At 36.2% G+C, this 19514-nt stretch overlaps 1 protein-coding gene across 1 annotated transcript in view; it reads left to right on the top strand.

Moving 5' to 3' along the window:
- Nucleotides 1-14468, top strand: part of LOC139735712 (craniofacial development protein 2-like) — a 59269-nt gene extending 44801 nt beyond the window's left edge. The window contains exons 2-3 of the mRNA XM_071646460.1: nt 13171-13260; nt 14440-14468. Coding sequence (XP_071502561.1) covers nt 13171-13260; nt 14440-14468 — 119 coding nt within the window. The remainder of the gene's footprint in view (nt 1-13170; nt 13261-14439) is intronic.
- The last annotated feature ends 5046 nt before the right edge of the window (nt 14469-19514 follow it).

The following is a 19514-nucleotide window of genomic DNA, read 5'->3' as shown; positions in this document are numbered from 1 at the left end:
TTAACTTTGCTTGAATATGCAAAAGTCACATTGTACTCCAATTTTTTTCATTATGCAAAATGTCATATTGTACTCTATTATGCCCATACTTTTGTTGGAAATAAAATGAAATGAAATAAGACAGAATGAAGCTGAAACTTAGTTTTGCTGGAATATATACACCTTACTGGGTAAACATTTTTTTCTTTTTTTTCTTTGTTTATTTATTTATATATTCATTCATTTATTCATTCCGTTTTATTTTCACAGGGTAGCCCTTTCAGTTTAACAAGAAAAAACTGCTCACCTGAAGCAAGGGCTGAAGTGAGCTTTTGGAATCATTTATCGTCCAGCGTCCGTCGTGCTTCGTCCGTCGTGCGTAAATTTTGTTTATATTTTCAGTTTCTTTTGAAAAGACCATGACAGATTTTACCAAACTTGGCAGATAGCGCGTCCCTCGGGTGCCTGAGTACATAGGTGATATCAGCTAGTTCAAGTTTGTTCATGGCGGACCCGGGTATACCCTTCTCGGAACCACTCTGGGGGTCAAAATTTCAGCTTCTTCTTGAAAACCCCAAATCCGATTTCCACCAAACTTAGCAGGTAGCATTCCCAATGTGATAGCATCTTAAGTCGTTCAAAAGGGCACTATGCCCCGTCTCCTGGGGACCCCTTTCTATCTTCTTCTTCAGTAAGAATACGAAGAAGGTGAACCTGCGATACTCATGTGAGCGCGAGACCTCCCTCCGCCGGTCTCTTGGCTGTTGTTGTTTTTTGTTTTGCCCTTTTGTATGCAATTACATCAGGGCGCACTATTAGCAATAAACCATTTTGATAATCCCACAAATTAACGTGGAGTTAACACACTGAATGGGTTATAGGACTTCAGAGGAGGTATGAATGGGTGGGGTGGTAATCCTGGGGCTTTCAAGGAGGCAGGAACCTGGTCTGGTGATGACTATTATCATCATTAATGAAAATCTGTAATGAAACATATATGAAACATATCCCCATTTGTTCCCGTATGACTGCATGTTTAGTTTATTGTGACTGATACAATGTAAGTGTTATTTTATGAACAGATTTTGACATAGTTATTGGGGTGTGGGGTAGAAGACCTGCGGGTCATGGTAATTAAGTTAACCTTTTCTTGCCCCTGGCGGCCCTGTTTTCTATGTCACAATCTGGGGGGGCGGGGGAGGTCTCTCAATTGTGCTTTGTCTCTGTATTATAATTTATCTTATTTTTGTTATGCTGAATCAAATGTGTTTTGTGTTTATCCATGTACATGTGCAATGTCTGAAATGCCGAATTAAATAATAATGATAATAGTAATAATAACAATGATAACCTCCTCCCTTGGCGGAGGTAATAATAATAATCTGTAGCCGTCATTATAAAAATTTCAAAATGGTCCAATTCACGGTGCGCCTTTCATACATTTTTCCACTCATGCCATGGTTTCTGAAAACAATTAGCTGTTTGTAAGGATAACCGTCGACACAAGTGATGCATACATTATGTGATTGAGTCGCATGAATAATAAATGAGTTGTCGAGTGAATGTTCCCTGGCAACAGTAGTAACAAAGAGCGTCAGTGTCAGTTGTAAACTCATTACTGAACGACAAATTTTAATCTGCCGAGCAGTTGGAAATTGCAGTGCTGAACTTCAGACGAACAAACGCGCGCAAGAGTAGCTAGAATCAATAAGAGTTGATAAACTGACAAACCGTGTGTTGTACATTTCGAAACAGTGAGATAGATCTCCTCAGCAAAGGGGTAAAGACACGATAATACTGGACCTGGGAACAAGTGCCTAATTGCAGCTCCAGCTTGGAACTCTGCTACTGAATGTCTTGATGCGATTATATGAAGTTATGGTAAGTTGGGGGCAATTAGTGGTCTGGGCGTGAGCAGTGTCATCCAGCATGGCCGTAACACCTTATTATATTTGTGTCATGTGTCCAAAACCCAACATCTTAGAATCATTTACTCTTTAAAAAAAAGTAAAGAAAAAGGAATGGTATACCAACATGTTAAATGTTGCCACTGATTAACAGATTGCCCTCCATCGACGTAAATAAGCACTGAATTGATCAGTGTTTTCGTATATGTAGCCATGATGAAAAAATCATGGACCTACATAATCCTCGAGCAGGATTCGAACCTACGACCTCCTGATCTCCGGCGGTCGTAGGAGGTCGTACGTTGGAATCCTGCTCGATGATGCCCATGATTTTTTTATCATGGCTACTACTAAAACACTGATCAATTCAGTGCTTAGGCCTATTTACGTCAATGTAGGGCAATCTGTCAATCAGTTGCAATAAAAACACCTCGACGGAAGAATTTCATGAATGAAATGTTAAATGTTGTTACTCCGCCAAACTTTTGTAACTACTGGCTTTTCCACTCAAAAAGTTTGATTACCATTTCATCATTTTTAGCCAGAACAAAAAAAAAATGAATGGGTGAATCCAACATTTTCAGTGTTAAATGGAAGATTTACAAAGGGTTCGTGGAGTGACAACGTATTAAATGTTGGAATTACTATTCCATTCATATGGAGTGTATAATACGATCTTCATATCAAGCCATGTTGCACGTATAGCATAGTTTACTGAAGCCACCGCAGTATTATAAGACAAGCTTTTTCCTTCAGCATTTCCTGCATAATTATTATTACAATGTATATCGTATACATAGGTGAATATAGCTAATGCTTTGTTCTGTAATCCCAGCCTTTGACATTCCGCAGTATATAACACAATTTCTACTAACAGTATGAGTATGCGGAAAGGTAGGAAACTCAATCCAAGCTTCGGCATTGAGCCCAAGTTCATCACATTTGCATTCGAATTAATGAAAAGGTGTTCAAATTCAAGCTATTTTTTCACTGATCTACCACCACGGTTCATTTTCATTCTTTGAGCATTAAATTTCGTTTCTTGTCTTTCCTTTTAAATTCTTTTTCATTCAATTTTAATAGAGAGAAGTTCATTCAATTTAACGACTCAAAGTTGTCAGTCAATTTCATGCCAGCTGGATAGACGTTCAATTACGTCCAAAGTACCAATTTCAGTTTTATTTATGGGAACACAACTTCGCACTTTGAACATTCGAATTCAACTCACATGAACAAATTTTAACGCGTTTCCACGGGTCCTTTCTTTCCTTGTGACAGAATTTAATTCTTATTTCAAAGTTTCATTTGACTCCTCCTCAGTTAATTTTAGTTGTATTGTATTTATTTCTTTCCTGTCGACCTTTATTCCACTTTCAATCTATCCCCCATTGATGTAACGTATATAGGGAATGGCCATATCTCCAAATTTCTTGTTTATTTCCACATCTATATTTAAAATTTGGATTCCATTCCTGTCTTCCCCGTGTCCATATCATAAGTTACCACAATCGGCTCAGCTGTAGGCCTGTTTCACCCAAGGGTATTGCCAGTGATATAGTCTTGCTGGTTGTCAAATACCTCACTTACTAATTCTGTCCATATAAGAAATATTCACATACATTGTACTAACGTCCTACTCATCTCTAGTAGAGTATACATGAATATCTTGTGATGTGACTCAACCGGATAGATATCCGCTTAAAAATTAAAGTCGTGTATGAATAAAATGTACGTGTAATGTGTTTGAAAGTGGAGTTATACGAGCTATTAGCTATTATCAGCAAAAGTCCCATTTCAAGGTACATTTAGTTTGCATATTGAAACAGATGAGTAACTACAAAGAATACAAGCAACAACTAAAAACACTCCTCATATATGTTATAAATGTTTGCTCTATATAGTGAATATAAATTCCTAAACGTTCCTCACGGCCGAGCTGATGGGAATTTGAATGCGCTGCACGTGTATTTTTTTATTTGAACGTCCTTTTTACACGTTTATTTGAGAAACTCGTGAAATCGCATGCTGATTAAATCAAATTGAATGAACTAGTTACCTTTTTGAATGTTGATCTTGGTGATCATTCAAATTCACTCGCACTTGAATGATCGCATTGTAAATGCGAATGTAAATCTGATGAAATTGAGCGGGAAAACCTATATTTCATGCAGTGTTTGCCCCATGAATGACTGAATTTGAAAATCGCATGAAGGGGACGGGTATAGAGGGAGTTATAATTATACATCCATGACGTCATCTCGTCATCCCGTTGTCAATTTAAATCAGTGTCTGTAAAAAAAAAGAAATAAAGTAATTGAATATTATAGACAAGAAAGATATTACATTGATAGGAATACCATAGGCATTGTTACATGGAAATTCTAAAATAACACGTACCAAATACAACGGCATTTTTGTTCTGCTGTGACTGTTTGTTTTTCTCATGCTGAAACTTGCTGGTTGGTTCCGTACTTCGACAGCCTCCTGCAAAGGCTTTTGTCCGGATGAAATTGCTTGCAGTGATCGCAGGTTTTTTCATCATTTCACTGGGTAAGATAGTAGATTGTGATTATCATCTCAGTGAAATCTTACCTTTGAATTGTTCAGTGATGTCTTTGTGATGTAGTTATAAGCCAAATTGATGTATCAATGTATTCTCTTGTTGATACATTCTTTTTCCATTGCATTTGTTTGTTGCTGAAACTGAACTCGTTTGTCTATTCAAGAAAAACAAAATGTGTACGTATACCTCTGTCCATGCTTTTAGTGGAATGAGCTTTTTTAGTGCGTTTCACTTATTAGTTGTGTGATTTCTTACCTTTCCGATAATTATGTGCAGGCCAAAATGTGAGACTTGTGAGATATGAGACCATCATTTCCAGATTATCTTAATGTGCATGTGTTACGGAGATATGTAGGCCTATTCATTTCGCGAGTATTATGTGAACCCCTCGTCACTCTGCATGTATGTGACCGTGCATCACAAAACAAGCAAAAAGTCGCACCCCTTGATTTTACGTCAGGACTCTAGAAAGGTGAAACGGGTCAACCGAGTCAAGTTTGAGTTTTCCACATTTTCTGAAAGAGCTATTATTCTTCTACATTATTTTTGAGTTTGGGATCATAAATTGAACGGGAAAATGGGTTTTCAGCAGTTTTTCTACAACCCCTCTTTTTGGTAGAGTAGTGTGACATGGTTTCTCTTTTTTAATACAGGTCCCTTTTAATTTCTTGAAAATCCTTTGCACACTCTTCATTTTCAACTCTGATTACTTTTGAAAGGATGATGCTACTACTTTGAAAATTGACATTTTGAACAGAATGTGTTTATAGAGTATGCTCAATTTCAGCTTAATATGATAATCTCTTCATTGTTGTTGCTAGAGTGATTTACATCATGTTTTTTGTCCCATTCATGGCACAGGTAGCACGGCTTAGTAAAGATTAAGCGCTTGAATAGACGCTGTACTTCAGAGCCTCTTTCCTCAGTTCAAACTTTTCCACAGTGTGTGCTTTCTTTCCAATATTTATATAGGTTAGGAGAGTCCATTTGAATTGAATTATATATCATTTTAAAGCTTAGAGTCTGCTCTTTTAGAATCTGCCCTTAAGTAAAAATCCATGTCTGGCGACTTTTTGTTGGTTTTGTGGTGCAGGGTTAAGTATTATCACAATTCTGGCAGATTACTCTTAATGCAAAGTAATCAAAACCAACAGGCGACATTAAACCATAAAACCAGATTGAATGAAACCATAATTAAACCATTATACCAGAATGGGATTTGGGTATCATCATCCTATAAGATCAGGAAATGCGTACTTTATTTTATCAGCATGCTTACAGCTTTACAGATATTGAAGAAACCTTCTTGATTATATATTTCGATTCCTCAATAGCACCTTGTAGGCATTATTTTACAGCCATGATTATGTTCTGATTTTTTTTTTAATTTGTGATTTGTGTGTGTGTGTTTGTACCTTCTATCCCATCTGTCCTGTATTGTTTGTATTATTAATTTTGTATTATTATACACTCTAAAAACGCAAATGTTGAATCAACATTTAAAAGGGCCGAGGAGTGACAGCATTTTGAAGTGTTGCATCCAACTTTTAAGATAGCATTTTAAATGTTGAATCTAGCAGGAAAATCAACACTTTGAAAATGTTGTCACTCCTCGGCCCTTTAAAATGCTAATTCAACATTTGTATTTTTAGAGGGTAAGGTTTTGAGTCAATTTCATGAGTTGTCCACAAGTACTCGCCATGCTTTTTTGGTGGACTCCTCAATTTCCTCTTTCTTCAGAGTATGGATAATGTAACATGTGAAGGTTGATTTCTAAACATGCATACATGCTTTTTATTTCATAATTACCTCGAATTTCAATTCTACAGTAAAGTCGTATTTACTCAAGATCGTTTGAGTGGTTTTTTTTCTATTATGTTATGTGGAAGAAGAAAATGGGAAAAAGTAAGAGTTCGAAATCAAAAGTATAAGTCCTTGAACACTTAAAAGGAAGCAATTTTGCAAGCGATTCTAAGGTAACAAAGCCTTTATTGTCCGTCGAGAGAATGAATTTTATTTTGGTGGGGCGAGCACAAGTTTTACTTGGATGGAGTGTGTTAGCAATCTGTCAAATTCTTATTTACCAGTGATTTCTTGCATCTTGGAGTGTGTCAGTTTGGAGACTCAAAATGTATAGGGTACACGGTGATCATGGAAACAGGTTCACATAGATTAAAATTATACCGGCAAGATGCCAACAATTCGGTACTAATTAAAATTCACACAGTTACAAATGAACGTTATATCTACGAGAACGACTGCAACAGTCACATTACTGTTCATATAGCAAGATACATAGGACCACTGTATACGAAGGAGGGACTTTAGTAATGAGATGCGTGTAATCATAACAAAATGGAAACATGTCATTTGCTTGAGCGTCTGAAAGAGGTCATGTATTCATGTTGTATTGTGCCCATGTGTGTCCATTAAGATTATGAAATTCCTCTCGCTTTGGCGAGTGAATATGTGAGCTTATTGTGAGTTGGTTCTGCCATTTTTATTTGTGCTTGTGTGTGTGTGTGTATGTGTGCGTATGTGTGTGTGTGTGTGTGCGTGTTTGTGTGTGTGTGTTCCTATTCAAATAATGACCCTGACAATATCCCCCCATCTCCCTTTTTCGTTTGTTTTCATTCTAGACTAATAACTACTTCCAGTTATTCCAGAATATCATACAACTTCCCTGAGTGGTGTATCCATTATCTCCTTTGTCCAAAGGAATTCACCCGCTCAAAATGACTGACGCACTGAAGCTTTAATGGATTAGATTGTCATCATTGCCTTTTGAATCTGATAGGAGCTAATAATGTAGCTTAACCTCTTCAGGGATCGGCCACAAATGGTATCTAGCTTTCAAAAATATACCATTTTCCAAAAGAAAAATGCTCGAGTGACATGCCAAATTACAGACCCATTCACATCTGTTCTCTAGTCTTTGAGCGAACTGTTCATTAGACTACAATTACTACTATACTTGGCTTACTGTCGTCTTCTGTGTGCACGCCCATCAGATTTCCGTCCAAAACACTCATCTGATGCATATTTCACAAAAGCAGAGAATCGTGTACCAGTACTGCGTCTGATTCATAAAATGAAGAATGGACCTGCGCCGACATATCTACACCATGTTGTGTTTGATACACACATGAAATTTGACACCAGATACGCTGCGAATAATTCCTTGTTCTGTATATATCTCAAATCCAAAAGCTGGTTATGAAATGCGATCTTTTTCATATTTTGCATGCTTGCTTGTTCTTCATACAAACTGCCAGTTATGTTCAGTAATCACAGACTCCTAACACCTCCAAATGTGAAATGTGAAATTCGCAAACTTTTAATATGCACTCCATGTTTTCCTATTTACATTTTTGTACTATTTGTAGTCAAAGCTATACCGCGCTTTTCATAAAACGTATGCTGCTAGCCCTAAATTAGCAGTGAGAAGTTTTAATGCTGCTGTTTCGTGTTTTGCGAATAGTTCTCTGCAAACATGATGGTCGTTTATTATCTTCGTTTCAATTGTTCTTTTTACATGTTTTGTTTATCATACTCATTTGTTCATGTAGTTTATGTGTGCAATACTTTTACCCAACATTTTTTTGAACCCAATGAGTTTGTCCTTGTAACACATCCCAGTTGAGTTATGTTAAATGATAGCTGCTGCAATACTTTACACGTTTCAATGTTTTCTTCTGTTATGCTGTTTTATGTGTGTTCATTAATTTCCCATATTGCTAAAAGTTTTTGATTATGTAATGTATTTTAAAGTCACAGGATTCTGTTGTAAATCTCGTCTCTGAACGAGGCTACCCTGCGTATTTAAAATGGAGACTGAATAAATCAGGAAATTAATGAATTAATGTGTAAATGATAAACATATATAAGGTCATAAACATATGTAAGGTCAAATGGTTCCTGTTGAATAAGATTCCTCTGTAATTTTTCTTAACAAAGTTGTTTCTTTTTTATTTACTATTCATATAAACAAGTGGTATTTATAAATAGTCATTTTTGCTCTTTCAAAAGTGGTTTCATCCTTTGATATAATACTTCAAAGTGCACTTTATTTATGGTCGCTGTATATGTTGTGTTGTATTTTCCAGTGGTCATTCCCAATATTGCTGAAGCCAATAATTATGGAACATTTTTTAATGTCACATGACTCTGTTGTGAAGCAGGTCCCTCTGTCTGAATTACCCTACGTAATTTGAATGAGGCTGAAATAATGAATGAATGAAAAAAAACAAAGAAAGAAAGAAATTGTTCCCGTTAAAAAAGAAGTCATCGCTGATTTATCAAATTGTGTGCATGTTTTTGTGTTGTTTTTTTTTTTGTGTGTGTGTCATTTTATTTCGGTTCCCATCAGACAAAATATCGGAATGTAGTAGCACAAAAGACACATGTAGTTCATCGTTCGATGACCATGCTGACCGCTACGGTCTCAACTACACTCTACCGATGGTCCGGCGCTGCAAGGGTAATACCATCCCAAAGTTGATCGCATGGTCGCCTACTCGCCCCTGCCAAAGGCAAAGCAGGCTTGGCATTGCACCACCTGGTCAGAGAATCTGTCGAATTCGAGGTACATTCATGTATTATATTTGTTCTTCCGTTTGTTTGTGTGTGTGTTTGTTTATTTATTTATTTGTTTGTTCGTTCTTTGTTTTTTCGTCTTTGCCTTCTTTCTCTTTCTCCACCTCTTCTATATTCTTTCCTATCTCCTATTTTGAAGTATCCACCACTAAAATCACATTTTCTTTGCCTTCGATACCCCCTATTTTACCTCTCTTTAAGATAGCCCGAGCAGATTAACAAGATTGAACAGTCTCTAGATATCGATTCTTTTCTGCAGATAAAACGATAGCTCACATTATTCAATCAATCAAATATAGAAGAACTAAAAAAAAAAACCCGAATACATTGAGAAAAAAATACCTGATCTCGAATATGACGATTAATTCAAATACTGAAGATAAGTGACAGTGTACTTTGCTGCAACAATAAAATTATGATTATTGAATAGCAGAAAATTATAGTTCTGCTGTCAACATTCAGTCATATACATGTACGATGCAAGACGCGACATCAAGATTTCATGCAATTCATCACAGAATGAGGTATTGTATAATAACAAATAGCGAATACTGTCAAAGGTCAGAAAAAGATCAGAGTAAACGTCTCTCCAGTTTATTTATCCAAGCAGTTCAGTGGGTTTTAGGCAATTTGAAATGTAGTACAGTACTAAAGTGGTAAAGACTCTCTCCTCTCAATAATGGAGGATATAAGGTAAAAATGTAAACCAGGTTTGATATTTTTTTTTTCAACTTAACTCTGCCTTTGTGGTAATATGATTTATATACGTGATGTATTGCCACTAATGGTGTACTGATGATTTGTTGGTTTGTTGTTGCGGTTGTAATGATTGTATTTTGTTCGTGTTTCGTATGTGCAAGTTATATTGTCTCACTGTATTTTTTCCGTGTAAATCAGACGCAATTTTGCCATTCGGCTGCGAAGTAAAATCAATAAACCATTCAAATCATTCATTCATTTTGACTTCTAAACAAAAAAAAAATGTACCAACTTCGAAACCCGCCAAGAGGTAGCGTCATTGGACAAGAGAATTGTGAGTAGTAGTAGTTACAATTCTCTTAATTACTCATTCTATTCACTTCTCGCAACAGGATTACTAGAATAGTATTGTATAGCAAGACCTGTGTTAGACGACGGTGACAGCACTAAAGAGACTATCCGGGGAAAAGTAAAATATATTTGTATATGAATATGTAATCAGTGATAATGCCATTGCAAACACTTTCTTTTCCCCTCACGCTCGCACTCTCAGCAACGGCTTCATTTCGTAATTTACAAGAATTGCGCTGGTTAATGACTTATAGGTGTTTTTTCTCTCTTTCTTTCTTTTCGTGCCGTGGGGAAACATGTCAGGAGTGATATGACCTAGAAATATTCAAACTAGGAAAAGAACTTAAATATTAATATCATAATACCGTTGTATATTAAAATTTTATGATGCATTGTATTATGACCAAGGGGATTGTGTAAGACTTTAGCATATTACAATCTGTTTCACTATTACGCTGTTTGTGACTCCCCGTGCAAAGATTGATCCATTTGGAATAAAATATATTATTGATGGATTTTACCATCAAAGGCAAAGCAGGCTTGGCATTGCAGCGGGTCAGAGAATCTGTCGAATTCGAGGTACATTCATATATCATATTTGTTCTTCCGTTTGTTTCTTTGTTTGTTTGTTTGTTTGTTTATTTGTTTGTTCGTTCGTTCTTTGTTTTTCTTTTTTGTCTTTGCCTTCTTTCTCTTTCTCCTCCTCTTCTATCTTCTTTCCTATCTCCTATTTTGAACTATCCACCTCTAAATCACCTTTTCTTTGCCTTCGACACCCCCTCTTTTACCTCTCTTCAAGATAGCCCAAGCAGATTAACAAGATTGAACATTCTCTAAAGATCGATTCTTTTCTGTAGATAAAACGATACCTCACATTATTCAATCAATCAAATATAGGACTAAAACAAAAACACGAATATATGGAGAAAAGATACCCGATCTCGAATATGACGATTAATTCAAATACTGAAGATAAGTGACATAGTACTTTGCTGCAACAATATGGTTATTAAATGGCAGGAAATTATAGTTCTGCTGTCAACAATTAGTCATATACATGTACGATGCAAGACGCGACATCAAGATTTCATGCAATTCATCACAGAATGAGGTATTGTATAATAACAAATAGCCAATCCTGTCAAAGGTCAGAAAAAGATCAGCGTAAATGTCTCTCCAGTTTCTATACCCAAGCAGTTCAGTAGTTTTAGGCAATGTGAAATGTAGTACTGTAGTAAAGTGGATAAAACTCTCTCCTCAAAAAAATGGAGGATATAAGGTACATAATATGTAAACCAGGTTTGATTTTTTTTCACTCAACTCTGCCTTTGTTGTAATTGTGATCTATATACCTGTATGTATTGCCACTATTGATGTACTGATGATTTGTTGGCTTGCTGTTGTTGTCGTAATGGTTGTATTTTGTTCGTGTTCTGTATATGTATATTTGTCTCACTGTATTTTTATCCCTGTGCATCAGACGCAATTCAGCCATTCGGCTGCGAAGTTTGATGATCAATAAACCATTCAAGCTATTCATTCATTTTGACTTCCAAACAAAAATATACTCACTTCGAAACCCGCTTAGAGGTAGTGTCTTTGGATAAGAGAATTGTGAGTAGTAGTTGCAATTCTCTGAACTACTCATTCTATATATTCACTTATTGCAACATGTTTATTAAAATAATAGTATATACACTTGTAGCAAGACTCTGTGTTAGACGGTGGTGAAAACACTAAAGGAACTATCTGGGAAAAGTAAAATGTATCTGTATAATTGTATGAATGTTTGTAATCAGTGATAATGTCATTGCGAATACTTTCTTTTTACCTCACGCTCGCACTCTCAACAACGGCTTCATTTCGTATTTACAAGGATTGCGCTGGTTAATGACTGATAGGTGTTTTTTCTCTCTTTCTTTCTTTTCGTGCCGTGGGGAAACATGTCAGGAGTGATATGACCTAGAAATATTCCAACTAGGAAAAGAACTTAAATATCAATATCCTGATACCGCTGTATATTAAAATTTTATGATGCATTATATTATGACCAGGGGGATTGTGTAAGACTTTAGCATATTACAATCTGTTTCACTGTTACGTGGTTTGTGACTCCCTGTGCAAAGATTGATCCATTGGGAATAAGATATATTATTGATGGATTTTACCATCAAATAAATGCGTTTGCCAGCGAAGAGAAACAAGCGAGCGATTGAATTCATCACTTAAAATTAAAAATACACGCGAACAAAAAGCATGCGAACAAAACTATAGCTCCTACAAATGGTTTTAGTGGCAATCATGATATGAAGGGTATATGCGAACTATTATATACTGTACTAAATACAAATATATGCATAGAAATATATTGTGAATATACAAATATGTCTATATCTGTGTATTGGGTATTTCAGTGCAACTGATAAATGCAAGGCAGTACACGCAGCAGTTAATCCCTACCGCTCGTAGACGTACTCTATACACACGCAAAGACATAAGACCTTCATTATTCTTTTACCGTCTGTGCAGGCGTGCTATCTTATTATACTACGTATGGCTTCCTGCTAGCATCTATGAATGCTCTGAATGCCACCACCATTTTTACCCGTTCGGCAGGGGTATTAAAATAAACAGAAACATTTATATCGTTATAGCTCTTACAAATCAAAATATCATAATGACGGTATCCGTATGAATGCCTACCAGGTATGTTGTAGAAATAAATGTCTTCAATGTTCCATCTGTGACTGCAGCATTTACCCTATGTGTGTGTAGGGGGAGCTGAAGGAAATGCGATGAGTTCCTATCATAATAATATAACACATCAATACCAAGTAAATCAACGAGAGCGATCGCACTCAAAATTGATATCCTGTCCTGACTAACCATACAGGTAAGCGACCTTTTAATAATTAAGAGCGCAAGTGGGATCATCTAATACTGACACATGCTCAGAATCCCTTCCCCCCACAAACAAACAGATAAACGAATAAAGAGCGTAAAACAAGGGCATTATTACTTTCCAGCATCGGTACATTATAACTCTAAAACCAATGATATTCTTGTAACTTACAGATTGCCTCAGCAACCCTTGCGGCGGAGGCTGGTGTGAGGAAACAATGACTGGCTACCGCTGCCACTACTCTGTCGAAACAGGGGTGACAGGTAATATAGATAGGCCTACTTGAAAAAAAAAACGGTGCGTATAAGGTCTAGATCTTTAAGGCGCGATAACGATGTGTAATGCACTAGTAACGTCTGTCGAATCTTACCATTTACGTCCTTAATGTTAGTTAATTCTATTGTTCAAAATGACAGATATTGAAGTTTATACCTTCCTATCTTGCATGGGATAAACAAAGCAAATGATATTTCTAATAATTCACATTGATGACTTTCTTCAAAGAAATAAAGAGCTGTCCGCGTCCATTATACACAGGTCTCTATATTTATCTGTAATCTTGGGAGGAAAGTTAATCTGAGAAATTAAAAGATATCTTTATGCTATTGACAGGTGGTATAATTAACTTCTACTGTTATTGTCATAATCTTTTGCTCCTAAATTGATTGTGACAGATTATGACAGAGAGAAGTACATTTTTTTTTCGTTTGTGTTTGAAATTGTCGGTGATAGAAGATTATACCTCAAGCGAATGAATTTTAAAAAGGCAGCTGACAAGTTGAGCTGAATACGTTTTGAGCATTCGAAAATCAAACAATTTTATATCTGGCTAATTATATTTCTGAGACAATTTAAAAGAGATTTCGAAGCAATTTTCACAACTAACATGATTAGTTAAGGTTTCGTTTTGATGCTTTTTGCACAAAGTTTCAAAAGATTTAGATTAGTCCTCTTTAAGCTGTTCATCTCAATCATGTTAAAGTATTGATTGCACTATTTTGAAGATTTCCTAGAAAGTATAATGTAAAAGATGACAGTCATACAGAAAAGGGGTCATTAAGAAACTGGTAGTTCCGAGTCTGATTTGCAAAGTAAATGTCGCATTAAGTGTTAGTGTAAGTGACGAACCAGTGACTTGTATAGCATATTATTATGTCTTCTTGAAGCAATCGTTGTCAATCATAGATATGAACAGACGGACAAATAAACTAACACACATATACAAATACACACAAATATGCAGAGATACATATAGGTCCTATACTCATGTTTAAAAAGAAGATAATTAAATAGCCAATCCGGTAAACAGCTTCGTATTGATCGTGGATACAATATCTTTACCTTGTTTCTTTGCTGTACCACCAGATGAAGAGGTTTCAACACCTACTTTGACTGCAACATCCTCTGAAGGTATTTTTGATTGTGTGGGTTTTTTCTTCCAGTGGATCTACAAGACTTGCAAAGACGTTAATGGGCGCCAACCGTTCCAAACTTTAGAATCTATTTTTATTTTTACATGTCCCCTTTCCCCCTTTAAATAGAAGTTGTGTTTCAAAACTGTGTAATCTTTTTCTTTGTGTCTGAAATTACTTTATTCCGTTATGTTTGTAACTGTAAATAAGTTATGTATAATGTACTGTATGCATGTTTGCATTTCTAACCTTTGTGGACCCCTCTTAAAACCAGTCTTTGCCTCACGAGGGTGTATCATTACATGAGTGGAGAAAAAAGCTTGAATTGAATAAAATTAATGTTGAAAATCGTCATTCCGACGTTCAGTTATAGCCATTTCACTCAATGTATCTTAATACGCTGACGTTATTCGGGCGTTCAATGTTCCGTGGGCTTTAGTGGTCAAATGGAGACGTTACTCATATTTCTCTCTAAAAAAATCGAGTGAAAATGTTTATTTTTCACTCATTTTGGAGTGACTTCAGGGATCACTCCAAAATCTTCGAGTGATCCTTGAGGTCACTCCAAAATGAGTGAAAATGAACCTCTTCACACAAAATTCACTCCAATTTCACCTTAAACTCACTCTTTTCTGTTATTCACTCCTTCAAGATTGAAAATTTTCACCCTATCTTTTTTAGAGAGTATCATATATACACGTGTAGGTCCTATACTCATGTCAAAAATAGATAACGAAATAACCAATCCGGCAAACATCTTCGTATTAATCGTGGATACAATAACTTCACCTTGTTTCTTAACTGTACCACCAGATGAAGAGGTTTCAACAGCTGCTTTGACTACAACATCCTCTGAAGGTACAGGTAAATATAGTATGGTTTAATCAGATCTTGTTACCCTGCGCCGTTCATTGAATCCGTATGAAAATCAATGTCTTATAATGTTTATTGGAATGTTTAGTTGCATTTTTTTTCAGTGGATTTACAGCCTTGCAAAGACATTAATGGGCGCGGACCGCTCCAAACTTTAGAATTTTTTCATTATTGCATGTCCTTAATGTTGTGTTTCAAAACTGCGTTTGTAACCTCGTCCTTTTGTGTCTAGAATTACTTTCATGTTCTTCCGTTATGTTTGTAACTGTAAACAAATTATGTATGTACTGTGTGCATCTTTGCATTTCTAATCTGCATGGATCCCTCTGAAAACCACTTTGGCTGAAGAGGGTGTTCCACCCCATGAATAGAGAATAAAGCTTGAATTTGATAAAACCGATGTTGAAACTCGTCATTCCGACGTTCTGTTATAGACATTTTATTCAATAATTATATACTTTTTAATAAAAAGACGTTATTCAGGCGTTCGATGTTCGATGTTTGGCTTGGCCTAACCCCGTTGGGGGCGCTGCATAGGCCTGACCCAGTGAAGACGTTACTTATATTTATCATAAATAATGACGCAGGTCCTATACTCACGTCAAATAAAATAGATAATTAAGTAGCCAATCCGGCAAACATCTATATATTGATCGGGGATACAATACTTTACCTTGTTTCTTAACTGTACCACCAGATAAAGAGGTTTCAACAGCTGCTTTGACTACAACATCCCCTGAAGGTATGTAAATATAGTATGCTGGATCAGATCTTGTCCCCCTGCGCCGTTTAACGATTCTGTATGAAAATCACTGTCAAACGTTTATTGGAATTTTTAGTTATATGTTTGCTTTTTTTTCAGTGGATTTACAGACTTACGAAGACGATAATGAACGCCAGCCGTTCCAACTTTAGAATTTACTTTCACTATTAGGCCCTTCATGTCCTTGTTTTCCCCTTTAGATAATATGTTGTGTTTCAAATGGTGTTTGTATTTTTTTTTTCTTTTTAGTGTCTGAAATCTAACTTTCGTCCGTTACTGTTTGTAACTGTAAATAAAACATGTATGTACTGTATGCATGTTTGCATTTCTAACCTGTGTGGATCCCTTTGAAAACCATGTATGGCTGACGAGGGTGTTCAATCCCATGAGTGGAGAATAAAGCTTGATTTGAATAAACTTGATGTTGATAGACGTCATTCTGACGTTGTCTTATAGCCATTTCACGCAGTTAACGTTTTTATACGCAAACGTTACTCAGTCGTCGATGTTCGATGTTGGGCTTGGCCCAATGAAGACGTTAATCATTATGTTTTTTTTTAATCTCACTTTTGATCCTTAATAGTTCATAAATTATATATCAAATAACACTGACATCGATATGACAGATATAGCTGAATAGTGTACAATTTTGGTGGAGGTAATTTGAAGATGAGAGCATACAATCACTTTCATGAAATTCAAGATTTATTCTTAAGCTAGGTTTCAAATTTTACTCTATTTTCAACCCTTTGTACAAAACTTTAATTTTGCACAGGGGTCAATAATTGTGTATGGGAGTGTGTGGTTAACACCCAGACAATGGTCCTGAACAATGGCCAGGGTTTAAATACTCTAATACATATTCATAACATATTCCACTATCACAGCTAGTCTTTATTCATCCTGAAATGTAGTGTATGCAAGCACTTGAAAACATGTGCTTACTTTTTTTCATGTGCATGCATTTTACTATACACCATGAATTCAGACTAGCAGTGCCCAGGGGAATCCATCATGGATTATTAATAAGGCATTCATGTGCTTTGGAGCAAGAGACCAGAAGCCTAGTCAGCAGAACTCTGAAAAGGTGGTTTTCTTGTTATTCATGTCTATTGTTCAGGGTCATTGTAAGCACACACTCACGTATACATCATTGGTTCCTGTATAAAGGGCATAAAGTTTGACCAAAATCTGGAACTTAACTTTGAAATTAATCATGGATTTAATGAAACTGATTCATGTTCTCATCTTCAAATTTCCTCCGACTAAATTGTACACTTATCAGCTACTACTTATGGTTTTTGAACTATAAAGGATCAAATGGTACACCAAGTGTACCAATTATACGTCCTGTAGGCCTACTCATGTTTAAAAAAAAGATAAGGTTATAGCAAATCCGGCAAACATCGTCGTATTGATCGCGGATACAATAATTATCTTTACCTTGTTTCTCACCTGAACCACCATCAGATGAAGAGGTTTCAACAACTGCTTTGACTACAGCATCCTCTGAAGGTACGTAAATATATAGCATGGTTGGATCACATCTTGACCCCCTGCGCCATTTAACGATTCAGTATGAAAATTACTGTCTAATGTTTATTGGAATTTTAGTTGTTGTTTTTTCAGTAGATTGACAGACTTGCCAAAACGTTAATGGGCACGGGCCGTTCCAAATTTTGGAAATTATATTCACTTTTTCATGTCCCCCTTTCCCCTTTAAGTAATGTGTTGTGTTTGAAAACTGTGGTTGTAACCTTTTGTGTGTGTGTGTGTCTGAAATTATTTTCTTCCGGTATTGTTTGTAACTGTAAATAAATTAGGTATAATGTACCGCATACATGTTTGCATTACTACACTCTGTGGACCCCTCTTAAAAGCAGTCTTTGGCCGACGATCGAGAGTTCCATCCCATGAGTGAAGAATAAAACTTGAATTGAATAAAACTGATATTGATAGACGTAGTTCTGACGTTCTTTAGGAATTTCGCTCAATGTATGCTTTTTAATACGCTGACGTTACTCAGGCGTTCAATGTTCCGTGGGCTCGGTCAAATGGAGATATTTCTCTCTAAAAAAATCGAGTGAAAATGTTTATTTTTCACTCATTTTGGAGTGACTTCAGGGATTACTCCAAAATCTTCGAGTGATCCATGAGGTTACTCCAAAATGAGTGAAAATGAACCTTTTCACTCAAAATTCACTCCAACTTCACTCTAAACTCACTCTTTTCTGTTATTCACTCCTTCAAGATTGACAATTTTCACTCGATTTTTTTTAGAGAGTATCATACATATACGTGTAGGTCCTATACTCATGTTATAAAAAAAAGATAACGAAGTAGCCAATCGGGCAAAAATCTTCATATTGATCGTGGATACAATATCTTTACCTTGTTTCTCACCTGAACCACCATCAGATGAAGAGGTTTCAACAGCTGCTTTGACTACAACATCCTTTGAGGGTACGTAAATAAACTATGGTTGGATCAGATCTTGTCCCACTGCGCCGTTTAACGATTTCGTATGAAAATCACCGTTTAACTTTTATTGGAATTGTTAGGTGTTTTTTTTTTCCAGAGTATTTACAGACTTGTGAAGACGATAATGGGCGCCGGCCGTTCCAAACTTTAAAATTTATTTTCACTATTGCATGTCTTTGTTTTCCCCCTTTAAATAATGTGTTGTTTCTCTAAACTGTGTTTGTAACCTCTTCCTTTTTAGTGGGGCGGTTTAGCTCGAAAATTTGAAGGAATTGTGCATTTCGTGATACAAGCACCAAATTTGGCACACATGTACAGTAACATGTTGCAAACATTTTTAGATATTGGGCCACTCGGAATTCTGTCTTTATGTCCGCCATATTGGATTTCAAAATGGCCGCCACTTGAAATCTACATTTGCGACTATCTCTGGGTCTAATGCTGCTATTGACTCGATTATGGTGTCTAAATGTATGTTTTGGGGGGCAAGGCATCCAATGGTTACAATCTGCATTGCGTATTTTCACCAATGGGCAGCCATATTGGATTTCAAAATGGCCGCCATTTGAAATCTACATTTGCGATTATCTCTGGGTCTAATGCTGCTATTGACTCGATTCTGGTGTCTAAATGTATGTTTGGGGGGGCAAGGAATCCGATGGTAACAATCTGCATTGCGTATTTTCACCAGTGGGCCGCCATATTGGATTTCAAAATGGCCGCCATTTGAAGTCTACATTTGCGATTATCTCTGTGTCTAATGCTGCTATTGACTCGATTCTGGTGTCTAAATGTATGTTTTGGGGGCAAGGAATCCAATGGTAACAATTTACATTACGTATTTTCACCAAATTGGCTGCCATATTCGATTTCAAAATGGCTGCTTTTATACATGGCCGCTTCTCGATCTACATTTGTTGTTATCTTTGGATCTAATGGCTTGATTCTGGTGGTGATGGTAGTAGTTGTAGTTGTAGTGGTAGCTGTA

Source organism: Diadema antillarum, unplaced genomic scaffold (genome assembly GCF_040938485.1).
Source record: "Diadema antillarum isolate AM-2024a unplaced genomic scaffold, OU_Dant_1.0 seq00000593_RagTag, whole genome shotgun sequence".
NCBI lineage: Eukaryota > Metazoa > Echinodermata > Echinoidea > Diadematoida > Diadematidae > Diadema > Diadema antillarum.
The sequence above is the reverse complement of the archived record's forward strand: the minus strand, read 5'-3'. Positions and strand labels throughout refer to the sequence as shown.